At 41.9% G+C, this 15,787-nt stretch overlaps 1 protein-coding gene across 1 annotated transcript in view; it reads right to left on the bottom strand.

Annotated features, from left to right (window-relative positions):
* Nucleotides 1-15,787, bottom strand: part of LAMA1 (laminin subunit alpha 1) — a 154,477-nt gene that overhangs the window by 21,622 nt on the left and 117,068 nt on the right. Inside the window, exons 44-54 of the mRNA XM_027088582.1 lie at nucleotides 15,504-15,658; nucleotides 14,012-14,155; nucleotides 12,893-13,026; nucleotides 11,696-11,846; nucleotides 10,815-10,939; nucleotides 7,556-7,706; nucleotides 6,765-6,909; nucleotides 6,137-6,278; nucleotides 3,661-3,775; nucleotides 3,295-3,465; nucleotides 203-354 (exon numbers count right to left, since the gene is read on the bottom strand). Of these exons, the coding sequence (XP_026944383.1) occupies nucleotides 203-354; nucleotides 3,295-3,465; nucleotides 3,661-3,775; nucleotides 6,137-6,278; nucleotides 6,765-6,909; nucleotides 7,556-7,706; nucleotides 10,815-10,939; nucleotides 11,696-11,846; nucleotides 12,893-13,026; nucleotides 14,012-14,155; nucleotides 15,504-15,658 (1,585 nt within the window). The remainder of the gene's footprint in view (nucleotides 1-202; nucleotides 355-3,294; nucleotides 3,466-3,660; nucleotides 3,776-6,136; nucleotides 6,279-6,764; nucleotides 6,910-7,555; nucleotides 7,707-10,814; nucleotides 10,940-11,695; nucleotides 11,847-12,892; nucleotides 13,027-14,011; nucleotides 14,156-15,503; nucleotides 15,659-15,787) is intronic.

Here is a 15,787-nt window from a genome sequence, read left to right as displayed (position 1 = left end):
GTTTAAGGATGTTCAATTATGAAAATTCTGCAAATATCTTATTACAAAGCAGATCAAATTGTTTTCCAAAGAGGTATTCTATCAAGCTTCTAGAATTATTTTGGAATTATAAAGACTCTGAATGACATCATACTAATTATCCCAATCATTTCACTGCATACAGGCCTCCTACTGGGGAGCCTTCGTAAGGTGACGCAAATACCTCCCGGTCCTTATCAAGGAGATGGAATGCTCTTGACCGTCACCATATGTGCCCGTGGGAGCATGCAGGAGAGCTCTTCTCAGGCTGGTTCCATCCCCAGGATTAACATGCACTTCGATGTGGCCTTCAATTAGCATGATGGAAAAGAAGGGCTGGGAAGGTCACACAGAGAATTCCCAAAGAAAAGACATTACTATAGGATTTAAAGAATTATCATCTTATGAAGGTAATGTGGGAGTATTGGCACCAAGGAAGCAGTTCCTTAAGAATATCACCATCTAACAACTATTTTATACTTTGTATATTGCTTTCTAACCTCTGCTGACATAATTTACATTCTGTATTATGCTATTATCACTAACCATATCAAAGATTTCCATTTCTACAGTCTTCATACTTATTATTTATTGCTACATTATGTACTAACAAACAGTTACATTGTAAGTCATTGATCTGTTTCTCCCTTTCCCATTTTATTGAGATATAATTGACATATACCATTGTGTTAGTCTTAGGTATACAACAGAACCATTGGATATTTGAATATACTGTAAATGATCACCTCATATAGTTACAAAATTTGTTCTTGTAGTGAGAACTTTTTAAGATCTACTCTCTTAGCAACTTTCAAATATGCAATATGATATTGTCACTATAGTCACCATGCTGTACATCACATCCCCAGAACTTATCTTACAACTTGAAGTTTGTACCTTTGACCCCCTTCACCCACTTCTCTCCTGCCCCTACCTCTGGTAACCACTAATCTGTTCTGTCTCTATGAGTTTTTTTTAAGATTCCACATATAAGTGAGATCATACAGTATTTGTCTTTCTCTCTTGACCTATTTCATTTAACGTAATGCCCTCAAGGTTCATGCATGTTGTTTTCAATGGTAGGATTTCCTCCTATTTTATGGCTGAATAATATTCCACTGTATAAATAAATAAATAGATATTGATAATATGTATACATATACACACACCACGTCTTTATCCATTCGTCTGATAGACACTCAGTTTGTTTCCATGTCTTGACTACAGTAAATAATGTTGCAATGAACAAGAGGATATAGGTATCTCTTCAAGGTAGTGATTTCATTTCCTTCAAATATATACCCAGAAGTGGAATTGCTGGATCATATGGGAGTTTGATTTTTAATTTTTTGAGAAAGCCCCATACTGTTTTCCATAGTGGCTGTACCAATATATTATACATTCCCACTAGCAGTGCACAAGGGTTCCCTTTTTTCCACATCCTCACCAGCACTTGTTATCTCTTTTCTTTTTTTTGTTTTTGCGGTACGCGGGCCTCTCACTGTTGTGGCCTCTCCCGTTGCGGAGCACAGGCTCCGGACATGCAGGCTCAGTGGCCATGGCTCACGGGCCCAGCCGCTCCGTGGCATGTGGGATCTTCCCGGACCGGGGCACAAACCCGTGTCCCCTGCATTGGCAGGCGGACTCTCAACCACTGCGCCACCAGGGAAGCCCATCTCTTATCTTTTTTGATGGTTGCCATTCTCAGAGGTGTGAGATGAAATCTCACTGTGGGATCTATTCCTTTTTTAAAAATGTAGGTAGTTTCTAACTTTTTATTACCATACGTAATGAACATTTAACTGTTTTTTGTGTTTTTTTTTGCCTGTGAAATTTTTCTAAGATTTCTAAAGGTGGGATTAAAGAGTTGAAGGTTTGAAAATGTTTAAAGCTCTTAACACTCTTTTGCCACAATGAGAGAGGTCCACCAGCAGAACTGGAATGGGAGTGTTTCACAAGGTCTTGCCAGCACTGGATGACACCGTTCCTTTTTGCTGACTTAGTAGCAAACTTTGATTTATAAGAGGTCCTATTAAGATTGGTGGAGAAAAACAGTTTGATAGTTTCTCAAGAAGTTAAACATAGAATTCCCATATGACCCAGCAATTCCACCCATAGGTATATACCCAAAAGAATTGAAAACAGGTACTCTAACAAATACTTGTATGCAGATGTTCGTAGCAGCATTATTCACAATAGTCAAAAGGTAGAAACAACCCCAAACGTCCATCAATGAACTAATAAATTATGCTCTGTATACAGTGGGATACCATTCAGCCATGAAAAAGAAGGACGTGCTGATACATGCTACAATGTGGATGGACCTCGAAAGCATGCTAAGTAAAAGACAGAATATCACTCATATGAGTCCACTTATATGAAATATACAGAATAGGTAAATTCATTCCTAGATACAGAAAGAAGACTGGTGGTTAACAGGGTTCGGGGAGGGGGTGAATGGGGAGTGACTGCTTAACAGGCATAGGCTTCTCTTTGGGGTGATGAAGATGTTTTGGAACTTGATAGAGAAAGTGGCCTCACAACATTATGAAAGCACTAAGTGCCACTGACTGTTTCACCTAAAAATGGTTACTTTTATTTTATGTAAATTTCATCTCAACTTAAAAAAAGGAAAAAAGATTGGTGGAGCCCATAAACCAATCTGTCCTTGTCAGACCTTCACTCAGTGTCTTGTGAGGTATCTGGGGTCTACAGACTGGTGTTCCAGGTCAGGCTCTGAAATAACGGGTGTGTGATCTTGTGCAGGTTAGCCAGGCTCTCTGAATCCATTTCTCCCTCAGCAAAATACAGGAAGCAGCATTCACCCTGAAGTGTGGCTGTAATAATTATACAGCAATGTCTGTAAAATACCTTGCACAGTAGAGAACAGTACTCTGAATTGTAGCTGCATGGCTTCTACTTCATTAATACAATACATTAGTATTCTGTGAATCTCTTCAAATTACATAATATATAAAGTTCAAGCAGAGGAAAGGTAAATATCACTTATCCTGTAAGAATCCTAGGTAGACAGCAAGGATCTTTCTTCTCAATGGCTAAACAAGGAAGATGGATTATGCAACACAAAGAGACCGCTGATTCGTAAGGGAAAGACATTCAGCAATAATCACTTTTGCTTATTAAAAACGCACACCCATTAACAACCAGGCACACATGTTGTAGAATACATGTTATGACTAAGTCATCTTCCATCCAGTGTTTCCTGAAGTCATTTCCTTCCTGAGCTCCTGGCTTGAGAGCCTTTGAGCCACTCACCTTGTGGGCCTGCCGGTGACCTTGCTTCTCCCCATGCTGGCCCAGGGCAGCCAAGATGATGCCGCTGCTGTTCCTGGTGGCAAATGTTGCCAACAATTCCGAATCTGGTGACAAGGACTTGGGTGGCAATTCAACGTAGCCGCCTCTCAAGAAGCTAACGCTTCGGACAGGCTGGTCACAAAGGAGAGGAGAAAGCACCGTGAGGCCCACCCGCATGCTGAACCTCCCACCCTGGAGGCTGCTGCCGTTTTCCCCACCACCTCTTTTCTGTTCACACCCCTGGTTTAGATCCTGTTGCCTTATTATGTTAGTAAATCAGTGGGCATTTATAGAAACTCATCCCAATATTAATAAAACACTTCCCACCTCCAGTATACAGCCTTTTCTCACTCCGTAGGAATTTCTGAGTAAATCAAAGGTCGATCTAGATATTTCCAGGTTTTTGATACAGCCCACGTAGCTTTTGCTGGTGACACCTTTCCTGTAGGGAAGGGCAAGAGAACAACAGCAACAAAATTGGATTTTATAACTCCAGTTTTGAAAGAAGAAATAAAAATGGACCTACAAATAAGAAAGATCTCTTTCCTTGTGTCATTCTCATAAATGTCTAGGTCTCCCTCTAACAAGACTACTGATGGTGAGAATTCAGGTCAAACATGTACTCTCCTTAGGACTAAAGAAAGGGATTGAATTTATGAGGCTGATTACCTAGATGGCTACCTAGATAAAAGCATGCTTAATATTTTAAGGGAAACTATTATAGTCAGTACCATTTAGATATACTCACTAAAACAGAGGCTAATTATAAGAGAGACAGTGCACTGCCATAAGGAAATTATAGCACTTAGATTTCAATTCAGTCTCCGTGTAGAGCAAACATTCACCTCCCACGGGGGCAAGTGTGGGCAATGTGATTTCCCAGGATCTCGGTTAGAGACAGCATCGGCTCTTGTCCATACCACATATTCATGAACTTCCTCCTGAAGGAAATAACTGCATTTGGTGAAGTCTGGGATTATCCAGAACCCTTATTTCTTTGATACTAAGCCAATTCCATATTTTTATTAACAGAAATCGCCACTCTGCTGGGTGAGGTGAGCTTCAGTGTACTCAGGCTAACATTTCCAAATGATGGAGACTACTGAACATCTCCCAGTTACACCCTGAAGCATCAGCTAGTGACAGGAGAACTGTGCAGGAACATGGCTTCTTGCTACATGTCATATCTCACTTTTTCTCTGTGCTATGCAATGAGCTGTCGGCCATTAAGAAACCACATGATTTAGGGCAAATTTCAACCTTTCCGAATCTCAGTTTCTTCCATTGTAAATGAGGAGACTGGCCCCGATGATACCCGAGACCCATCTATCATGAAAGTCTGTGATTTGAGATGTCTTCCTAGTAAAGGGACTCTGTCCTTTTCTCCAGGGTCTACGCTGTGTACCATTTAGGTAAAGAACAAATGAATTACAACACAGCTTGTAACCTCAGAAACATCCCCAATGCCACTGTGTTAGGAATGACATCTGTAATCAGGGATTAAGGGAGAGGCTTCCAGTCCTGGCTCTGCCTTGGCAGAGGGGTAAGACCTGGGACAAGCGACCAACTCCGCTGAAGTTTTGGGACATTTATTTCCAAGACCCTGAAGGTGGGTGACTGTGGTTGTAAACTATGTTCCTTGGAACTTTCACACATTTCTGGCAGAGAAGGGGGTGTGTCAGGAAGTGGATTCTGGGCTGCTCAACCCATAGCAACTGGAGTGGCTGCACTTCTGTATAAGAACCCGGCTTGAAGATGAGGTACTGCTACAAATATACATTTGAAAACCACGGGGCTGAGTGACTCGGTTTGGACATTTGGTGATTCCACTCCCTGGAAGCTAGGCTGCCTTGACTGTTGGCCGTATATGCCTTTTTTATAATGGTGTGAAACTTAGAGCTTACTTTGTCCCCAGTCCAAAATTACAAAACTGAGGACAGTAAACTACAGAAAGTTTATGAAATTATTAAAGTCACAAAGCTAAACAAGAACAAGAATCAGTGCATCTCTCCTCTGCTACCTTTAATCCAACTTGCTGATGCTGGTCTTTAAACTTTCACATACATTATTCATTCTAATCACCAAAAGGGGAATCCAGATAAGTCTGCAGAAAGCATGATTCCTTTCTTTTTGTCACCAAAAAGATTCTACCACTCTAGAATGTCTGGACAGGAGAGTGACGTGTGATGGAAAGTGGGTCTCCAAATATTGCACAGTAACAATTTTTAGATGTTTTATAGGCAATAAACAGAAAATCATAAGTTCTATTGCAGAAGGCTTTCTTTACTTCCCAATTATATGGCATACTAATCAAAACAGAACGTTATAGGTTAAATGGTGTTTCCCCACCCCGACCAAAAGATTTTGAAATCCTAACCCCCAGTACCTGTGAATGTGACCTTATTTGAAAATAGGGTCTTTACAGTTGTAATCAAGTTAAGGTGAGGTCAGTACGGTAGGTCCTAATGCAGTATGACTGGTATCTTTATAAAAAGGGGAAATTTGGACACTGAGAGACACACACAGAGGGAAGACAGCGTGTCCACACAGATAAAGAATGCCACCTACAAGCTGAGCAATGCCTGAAGCTACCAGAAGCTCAGAGAGAAGCATGGAACAGATTCTTTCTCACAATCCTCAGAAGGAAGTGGCCCTGCTGACACCTGATTTTGGAACTGTAGCCTCCAGAACTGTGAGAGAACACATTTCTGTTGTTTAGGCTGCCCAGTCTGTGGAACTTTGTTACGGAAACTAAGGCAGTTGGTAATTAGGGACATGAAAATTCTGCAATGTGATATCATACCTTACAACTCTTGACCTAGGTAATCCACCCACATAAATTGGATCCTTATCTAGACGATTGAGGTCAGAAGATGCTCCTGGAGTTTCCCCTTGCTTGGTTTCTTTGTAGCTGGTGTTATATGCATCAATAACTGCTAGGAGTCCTAGAGAAGATCAAGAGGAATAGACAAGAAAATGAGTCATTTTCTACAATAAAGTAAACACAGACGTCTAACAAAGGTCATTTACAAAGACATATTCTTTTACATTCTGCAAATTTGACCAGGGGATGTTCTTGACTGTTAAAAGACAAATGAAAACCCTCTTTACAAAAGTCAATAAATCCAGAATATACATGCTAAATGGTAGCAGTATGTGTGTCAAAGAAAACAGAATCAATTTTATCCTTGACTCCAATTCAGCATTTAACGTTAAATAATGCATTTGGAAACCATAGACAGAGAATTAGAATATTCCTCCAGCAAAATGTGAATCCTGGTGCTCAGTATTCCAAAGAAAACAATGGCTTTTGATTAGAATATCATTTAAGCATACCTAGAAAGCTAAAGTAAAAAAAGACTGCTGACCTTGGAAAGATTTCTATTCCTATGAGGGCGACCGGCATTCCGTCCGTCTACCTGTGCATTTACCTTGCTTTCTGTTTCGCTGGAAGGCAATTTTGTACCAGGTTCCATTATTATAGCGTCTGTCAGTAGTAAGAGCAAGAGGCCCAGAACCCAGGTCAACTGTAACTCTAACTCTGCCGTCGACCAAGTCGATGGATAAAAAGTCTTTCTGTAATAAAGAAAAGTTACCCAAGGCTCCATTATTATCACAATATTTCCTTTCTCTTCAAGTCAGGGATGGCGGAAACCTCCTACAGTCAAACTAAGAAAACAGGATCTGGCCCAACAGTCCAAAATTAAAAGTGTCCACAAAGGCTTTCTAGAATAATATACAGACATATGTCAGATAAACTCATGGTCATCAAAATCTACAATGCAGGAAGAGAAGTGGAATCTCTATTTTTTTCATTTAGATTGACAACTGGGCCAATCCTAAAAATAAAACTAGAAGATTGAGAAAAATCAGCAGCACTTAAGATAAAAATAAGAACATGAACTTCCTGCAATGGAATTCAAATAAGGTGGTCAGAGTGAGTAAAACAAGACGTCTTATTCAAGCTCAAAATTTAATAATAAATGTTCAACTGATATTTATAATGATAGGAAGCTATTTTCTACTTGATATGGTTCTATATTTTCCAAACATTCTTCAGTAATTTTGTACTGACAAATCATTTAAAAAGGGGGACTGATATGGCATATATACGTATATATTATCCTAGCATGTGCTCATAAAACAATCATCAAACATAAATATCCTCATAGCAATCCAACTGTATACACACAGTAGGGTGCAGGGCCCCACAGACTCTTACGGTGCCATTTGAAGCCAGGTAGAGAAGCAGCCCATTAGGTGAAAAGGTACTAAAAAGCATAATTATCTGCGTCACAGTAGCCCGGAGCATCTTCTCCACGACAGAATACCCACTCCCATCAAAATGGAAGGAAGCACCTTCATTTTGGGGGCTGCAAGGACAGAAGGTGAAATACAATCCGTTCTTAGGAAGGCAGTTAAATAGAATACATGATACTTCTACTGAGTTCTTCCTCACAAAAGTCGTGATAGAGCATTTATTTCCATAATTTGATAACAAGTGTAAGTCATAATATCTTAAAATATGCTCCCCATGAGATCATGCGAGACAAGCACCCAGTTGCCTTGTAAGGAAATGAAAGTTAACATGGGCAGTGTTCACTGTAGTAAAAAGAAATTCCCTCAAAGGATGGATTACTGCTATAAGTAGTTCTACTTAGTGACTAGATTTTCATTTGTTCTAATTCTCTTATGTGACTTTGATGTCCCTTAATGTCTAGTTTCCTTTAATGTCCTTTCTTAATTCCAGCACTTTCAGAATAAATTTTTTACTGGCATGTATCACCTTATGCTCGTTTTTAACTAATTCAACTAAACTGGACTAATGATGGAAAACAAATATGTACCAATGTGCCAAAAGGATCAGTTTGCAAAAATACCATTGACAAAAAAGAATCTCAAAAATCTGCAGGGTGAGCTTACAGCAGTTACATACCATGGACCCCAGCACTTCTTAGATACGTGTTTTCCAGTTTTCCCAACGTCTCAAAAAGCTGACTTGATTCACTCTTCAGGTACAAAGTACTTAGAACATATTCTTATGTTCAAAAAGTACTTTTCTGGAATGTCATAGGGCTTGAAAGTGAATTAGATTAGGGTGTTTTGGGGTAAGAATTTGCATTTTTCCCAGCTGAAGGTGCAATAACCACTCTGTGTCACATCTCCAAGCAGGAACAGAATAACCCAACAGTGAAATTGTTTCCATTAACAAAACAAAATGTAGCAGTGCTTTGTAAAACCTGAGGTTTCAAATTTATAGCTTTCTACAGTCCTGCTTTTTCTAAAAATTTCCGTCTTGAGATCTCTTATAAGGAAGTATAACTTTAAGGAAATGCACTCTGCATAAACAAACTGTGGCCTAATTCTCAATTATTTAATCCTTAAAACTTTGGCCTCCTAGAAGCATGTCCCATTGCTTTATCTTTTGGCAACCGGTTTCATGTAGCTAAGGACACACACTCCAGAACCAGATTGCTAGGGTTCAAATCCCAGCTCCCCAACTTACTAGCTGTGTAACCTCAGAGAAGTTACCTAACCCCTCTGTGTCTCATTTCCTTCATTTGTAAAATAGGGGTAACACTAGAACCTCTCTGGAAGAGCTATACATGATTTAATACATGTAAAGTTCTTTAAACGGTGCCTGGTACATAGCAAATGTTCACTCTGGTTTAGCTCTGAGAATTGTACTGTGTTCAGAGGTCCTAGTGGGGTCCCGTTTTGCCTATTAAAAGCTGAGCCTCAAAGATTAAGTTCTTGCCCAAGAACACACACAAGAAAATGCAAAGCCAGGTTTCAAACGAAATTCCAGAAATCCGTCTGCCCTCTCCCTCCCCAGAACTCAGGAGTTCTCTGTTCTCAGGAAGGTTGAGTCTTTGCTTCTGGCTTCTCCCCTTCAGCAGGGCCTGCCCCAGTCAGGTGGCCACCAAGAGGGATGAATGCAAAGGAAATGATGACTGAATGCGATTCTCCTGAGAAGGCTCACATCCCTCGGGTCAGCGGCACATTTCTGGGGCTCGTCCCCTGTGGGTCAGACTTCCGTTCTATAACCATGAGGCCCATATGCCTTTCCCCAGCTGGGCCTCAGGAAGGCAGCTCCAGGCCCCTGCCTGGGTAAGAGGCCGGGACAAATGACAAAGGGTCTGCCACAGCACTTCATGGCTGGCTCTCCTCCAGCGCCCAGCATTTATGGGAGGCCGGGGGGAGCGCTGCGGTCGGGAGAACCGGGCAGACGCCCTCCCTCCCAGCTCTCAGCCCCGTGACCCTGGAAGAATGACTAGACTGCTCTGATCCAAGCTGGCACCCATGAGATGGGGACCTGTCAGACTCCGTGCAGCTGTCCCGTGAGTGAGGAGGCATCACTCGGGCCCCACGCCCAGGATACTCTACCTACCATCGCCCCTACAGCGCAGAGCTCTTTTTTATGTTACCACAAAAAAGTATTTTAGGTAATTTTCCGTAGACCATGAGACATTGAAGGAGATAAGCTTGGGTGACTGATGTTGCCATCACCAGTACCGAGCAGAGGGCCCAGAAACAGATGACTGTCCGGTCAAGGTCAGCCATGCAGCCAATGCTCTATTGCAACAGCCTCTCAAAACTAACACAAGAATAAAGGCCTGGGCTTCCTTGGTGGCGCAGTGGTTGAGAGTCCGCCTGCCGATGCAGGGGACACGGGTTCGTGCCCCGGTCTGGGAGGATCCCACATGCCGCAGAGCGGCTGTGCCCGTGAGCCATGGCCGCTGAGCCTGCGTGTCCAGAGCCTGTGCTCTGCAACGGGAGAGGCCACAACAGTGAGAGGCCCGCGTACCGCAAAAAAAAAAAAAAAAGAATAAAGGCCTGTTGACTAAATGGAAGTTTTTTTCCCATATTTACATGTGAACTGTTAGAATCAATGGTTTATTTTATACTATCCTTGAAGGATCTGAGAGATTGTTCATAATTATAAACATATGCTGACACCATGTTAGAGAAGTGTAAGTATATTCAAAGAAGAATAAAAAAAAATCAGTTAGCTTACTTGATAATATAAATCAAAGTTAAAGGTAAATGATTATATTAAGAAAAAAAGTTTTTAAATCTAAAGGACATCAATGGACCATGCTAATGATTTAATAATGGAAAATTACACACAAAGGTAAAAAGCGCAATGAATTCTAATTACTGGCCCGCTCAAATGGATTCCGTTGCTAGAAGTAGTTTATTAACTCACTGAGCTAAAGTTTTTGGCTAGTAGGTAGGGGCACTTATCTAAAATGAAGACAGTTTTAATCCATTTACAAATGTAGACATAAAGCACCTGTTTGTGTCTACTTCAGCACTTGCGAAGTATGTTCTATGGAACATAAACAGCTCTGGAATGCTCCTTTTTAAAAAGAGATCAGGGTCAAATGAGTTTGGGAAATGCTGCAACTCTAACCTCCTCCCGGGACACTGTGACCGTGCATGTTAGCATCTTATGTGTTACTCATGGGGCACGTTACCTTCCAAAGCAGCCGTGGCACTTTCCCTCCCTTTCAATATAGTTCCATAGGCCGATCGACTGTCCATTCAAGAAGGCCTCTCCCATGCAGCCTTTAAAATGAGTAACCTTCACAGCAGGAGACTTCTAATGTAAACAAACAAACAAACATAATCCAAGTATATTTGTTGAAAAGAAATATATTCTCTAAGTGCACAAAACTCCTCCTTGGGAGCTCAAATCTAACAGATCCAAATTTTGAGAAAACAACATCCAGGAAAATGACCAGTCTGTAATCACTGAACTTCCTTCCAATTATGAATTGGAATCCTAGAATCAACACAGCAGGACAAGATCTCAAAGGTCAGGTCAGTTACTAGGGTCACTGGAGAGAAGGCCCTTTAACTAATGAGGAAAGAGACCCAGAGAATGTGGTCAGTGGTGAGGGCCTGCCGGGAACTGGGACCCTTACTCTCATTTCAGAGCACTGAACCAAGTCCAGGTGAGTGAACTTTATTGGGTGAGAGGATAACTGATGTAATAAAATATACGATGGGCTCCTTTGCTCACTGCTAATTAGTATTAGTCCACCACTAGAGTCAGAATAGAGATAAAGGGAGTTTACAGAAATTCATGTGGAATATTGAGTTTCCTCTTTTATTATTGGGGAAAAAAACCAAATAATAAAATGAACCACTGGCTTCTTTTCCATTATGCTATCTATTAAGCATGATCCTTTACAAAACCAACCCAACTCTGCAGATGAACTGTCCTTAAACAAAATAACAGAAGCAGGAAAATCTTCATCTGCCTAGAATATTTTCAAAAATTTAAACATATTCATTTTCTACGTTGGTAAAATCAGCCAATCAGCACTGTTAAGATGAACGTTCAGAAGGTTACCTTGATCTGTCCTCCAAGCCCTCCAACAAACATTAGTGTTGAATTGTTTACATCCAGAACATTAGCTGTTCCAGGGGATTTACTTGTTTTTGGTGGTGGCTTTTGAGATGCGCTCATTTCCTTTACACTCACCGAACCAATGTTTCCAAACCTAAGGGTCACAGAATTGCAAAAAGAGCACCTGCAGAATTGCAAGTTGGTCCACATACACACACATCTGTTTCACACACAGCCTCCACCTGCTTCTGCCCATGTCTCCAACTGGTCTCCCTGCTTCCAGTCTTGCCCATCCTGCCCCTAGTTTGCACTCCAAAATCTTGTGGAGTATTTCTTCTTAAAACATAAATTCCAGGGCTTCCCTGGTGGCGCAGTGGTTGAGGGTCCGCCTGCCGATGCAGGGGACACGGGTTCGTGCCCCGGTCCAGGAGGATCCCACATGCCGCGGAGCGGCTGGGCCCGTGAGCCGTGGCCGCTGAGCCTGTGCGTCCGGAGCCTGTGCTCCGCAACGGGAGAGGCCACCACAACAGTGAGAGGCCCGCGTACCGCAAAAAAAAAAAAAACAAAAAACATAAATTCCATCATGTTACCTCCTTGCTTAAAATAGTTTCAGATAATGAACTAAATATATTTGGAACGGTCTACTGCCTTTATCATTACCCTATTTTTTCAAATAACAAAGTAAAAATCAGAAATTTCCAATAACACACCATCACCAACCAACTGTGATATTACAGAAAAGTGAAAAGAAAGCTATACCTACAGCCACTTAACAGCAGTTGCCTCTGGAGAGGGGCTTTAAAAGGAAGAATTTTGCTTCGTGCCTGAATTTTGAGAAAACGCATCCCCCACTTGTACCCTCATCTTCTGTCCCACTTGTACCACTGCCAGCCACGTGGCATCTCCACCACGCTGCACTTTACTCCCCTCTGCTGGGGCGCAAACATTTTACTGGGTTGGCTGCCTCAGACTTGGACCTAACATTCTAAAGGCAACATAAACTTTTAACTTTTTTCTTCTGATTGTTGGTTTTGCTAACAAACTTTATTTCTTCTGTAATAATGAAAAAAATTATTTCTATAATCTAAACCAAGTATCCTTTCACTGACTTCCCAGAAATTTCGAAGACAGTTATATGATGTTACAAACATGTAATTACTTATAAGATGCGAGATGCTCAGAGAGAACTTTCTCTGCTACCTGGTTACACAGATACTGTGCCATTTGCTGTCATCAATCGGGAAGTCTGGAAATTCCAAACGTGTGGACCCGGAGCCCAAATCCCAGAGGAAGGCCACTTTCCCTCGCCGCATCTCCACTGCCAGGAAGTCAGCCTGGGGTGCAGGGCATGAGTTGGGATGAGTTCACACGCCAGACTGTGTGCATGACCACCAAAACACTTTAAAAGATGATTCTTACAGCATTTTCTCTACTTTAAAAATTTTTTTTAAGTAGAAAACAAAAAAGATCGTCTTTTGTCTTTAAATGCTCCCCTCCCTGGAGCTGGAGCATGACCTGGAGTATTGGTACTGGAGATGGTGGCCACCGTTGGCCATCAGTGCCCACCACCCTTGCCCAGCATAGCCCTCCATGAAGCCTCCCATGAAGTTCTCCAAGAAAACTTGCTGGGGGTTACCAGCCTCTACCGGGGTCATGAGGGGAGGCATTGCACTTGTTTGTTTGCCTGGTCTGAGAAGGCAATGCACGAACGTGAGATGTACAGCGAGACAGGAGCCATGAAATCGTACATCACGGACTGACCTGTGCTTTGCACCTTGTATCTTAAGAAGACATCTCGATGGCATTTGCGCTTGCTAATATTTTCTGCCCTAACATACCCAAGGGCTCTGACCTGTTCCCAATGACACAGTCAAATGAATCAGTAGTCTTCCATAGGGGACATGCCCTCTGGGAACCCTGGGAGTCTCGCTGGGTGGAATAGCCTGGGGGGAAGCTTGGCAATTCTGATATGCCCCTTGTGGTGCACACCTCCACTCCTGGTAACAGCGGCCAATGTCCACAGACCCAAAGCATAACTCCGTGGCTTCGGAGGTCACAGGAGACATTAAGAAAAGCTCTGTCCCACAGCTCACAGTTAAGATGGCAGAGGGAGGTACTTTTCATAAATGCCACTCTTCTCCTCACGGGCATTCAGTTCTATAGTTTGATTATTTTTAATCTAATGTTACCAGTTTAGCAAAAGATTAGTTCTCATAGAAGAATTAGTGATTTCACAAAGGCCCTATTTTTTTTTAACCGATTCAGAAAATATACTCTGTCCCTAAGAGACTCAGCGTTGCTTTTGCGGGTCATACTCACACTGATGCTACTCCCCAGGTAGAAGAGAAGGTTGTCAGGTTCGCTTGTCTTCACATTTAGTGTTAAGCTGTTATAGTTGGTAGAAGAAATCTGAGGCTGGTAGGCCCGGATACAGTCTCTGTCTGCAGACACAGCAACTTTGATCTGTAGAAGGAAAACGGAAGTGTCCCTAAGTGCCTAAAAATCATGTAGGGCCACACGGTGGCAGCACGCCTGGCGCTGAACGGTGGGTGCTATTCTGTTCCAGATCGTCACTGCTAGCAGGTTTCCTCTCTGGATGATGCACAATGCTTCGTGTCTCACAAGGTGAAAGTCAGATGATGCTGAAACTTATTTTATTTGGTAAAATATTTTAATGTGGAAAAGTCAGTCAGGTTTTAAAAGGGAATTTTATGTTGGGAACTCTATCATGTGAGATTTAATTCCTTAAAGACAAGGAGCTTATCCAAATCACCTTGGAATCTTATACCTGACACAGGACATTTGATGATCATGTATGGAATAAATGGAGGGTTGATCTACTTACTCAGCAAATATTTATAGAGCAATTATTTCACTTACATATTTCTCTGATAAGTAATTACTTGCATATAATCCTTGTATTAACCTTCAAGATTATAAGTTTACATTAACCAGAGCACTTGGAACCATCCATCGGGTTTACATTTATTTGGTGACTGGAACTAAAACAGATGGAAACCAGAGCTCTTGTAAACCTACAGCCCTTTTCCCAAAGTGAAGTCACTCAGGGATCAAAGAATCCAGAGCTCCTTTTTCTTGGCTAGAAACTTCAGGAAGATACTCTTTAGACCAGAGGTCACATCTATTGTCTACAGGTCCCCAGGATCAAGACAAATGATATTCTCTCAAGTCTTATTTCCCTGAAATGCCTCTCCTTTGGCGCACAGCCAATGCCACGTGCCGAGGATGACCAGGAAGCAGTCTCTCAAATTGTGTGTTTTACGCAGTTAGTGACCTGGATTTGTGCAGCATTCATGCAGTTCAAGCTGTTTTGTCAGAATCACAGAGGGGAGGCCCACACTGCATGAACCTTCTGAAGAGTACTTGGATTATGAACGCTAAGTTGGTAAAATGATGGAAATAGCACCATACGCAACCAGTGAGACTTACAGGGATGCTGACGCTCAGGCCTAACGTGTTCTGCACCATCTAGCTAATTGGTGCAGATCTATAAATCTAGGCCACGATGATAAATGTCCATAAGGACACAGAGATCTCTTTGCTAACAACATTCTGAAACACATCGAAAAAAGCAAGACTCAAAGAAAATGAGACTAATTAAATAGACTTAAATATACTTAGGTAAATATATATAAAACACGGCTTTAAATATACTTGGAGACAAGGCTGTGAGGAATCAGGGGTTACTGAGAGCTGGTTAGTAGAAAGTGTGGCCGAAGGCCCTTTGCACAGGAGGCCTCTGGGACTTGCAGTTCCAGGAGCCTCAGGTGCAGGGGTGCTGGGCACTCACAGACGCTGCTTGCTTCCGGGCCTGGCTGATCAGCAGTTTGATTTCTGATAGGTTTCTGCTCAGGTTCTCTTCTAACATCTTCAAAGGCTTCAGCCGATCAAATAAAAGGTTCGCTTGTGTTTCCACATCTTTGACTTTTCTTCCAGCCAACAAAGCTAAAATATGAGGTGGCGAGAAAGTTGGCAGGAGGGAGGAAACGAGAGAAATGAATTGGTCATTATTAATGCACTGGATAAACCAGAATATCTTAATAATCAAATCCTTGGCATTTTGGTAAATATATG

The sequence above is a fragment of the Aethalodelphis obliquidens genome, unplaced genomic scaffold (genome assembly GCF_003676395.1).
Source record: "Aethalodelphis obliquidens isolate GAN/ISIS:26980383/991018 unplaced genomic scaffold, ASM367639v1 scaffold63, whole genome shotgun sequence".
NCBI lineage: Eukaryota > Metazoa > Chordata > Mammalia > Artiodactyla > Delphinidae > Aethalodelphis > Aethalodelphis obliquidens.
Note: the sequence above shows the minus strand (reverse complement) of the source record. Positions and strands in the feature narration are given on the sequence as shown.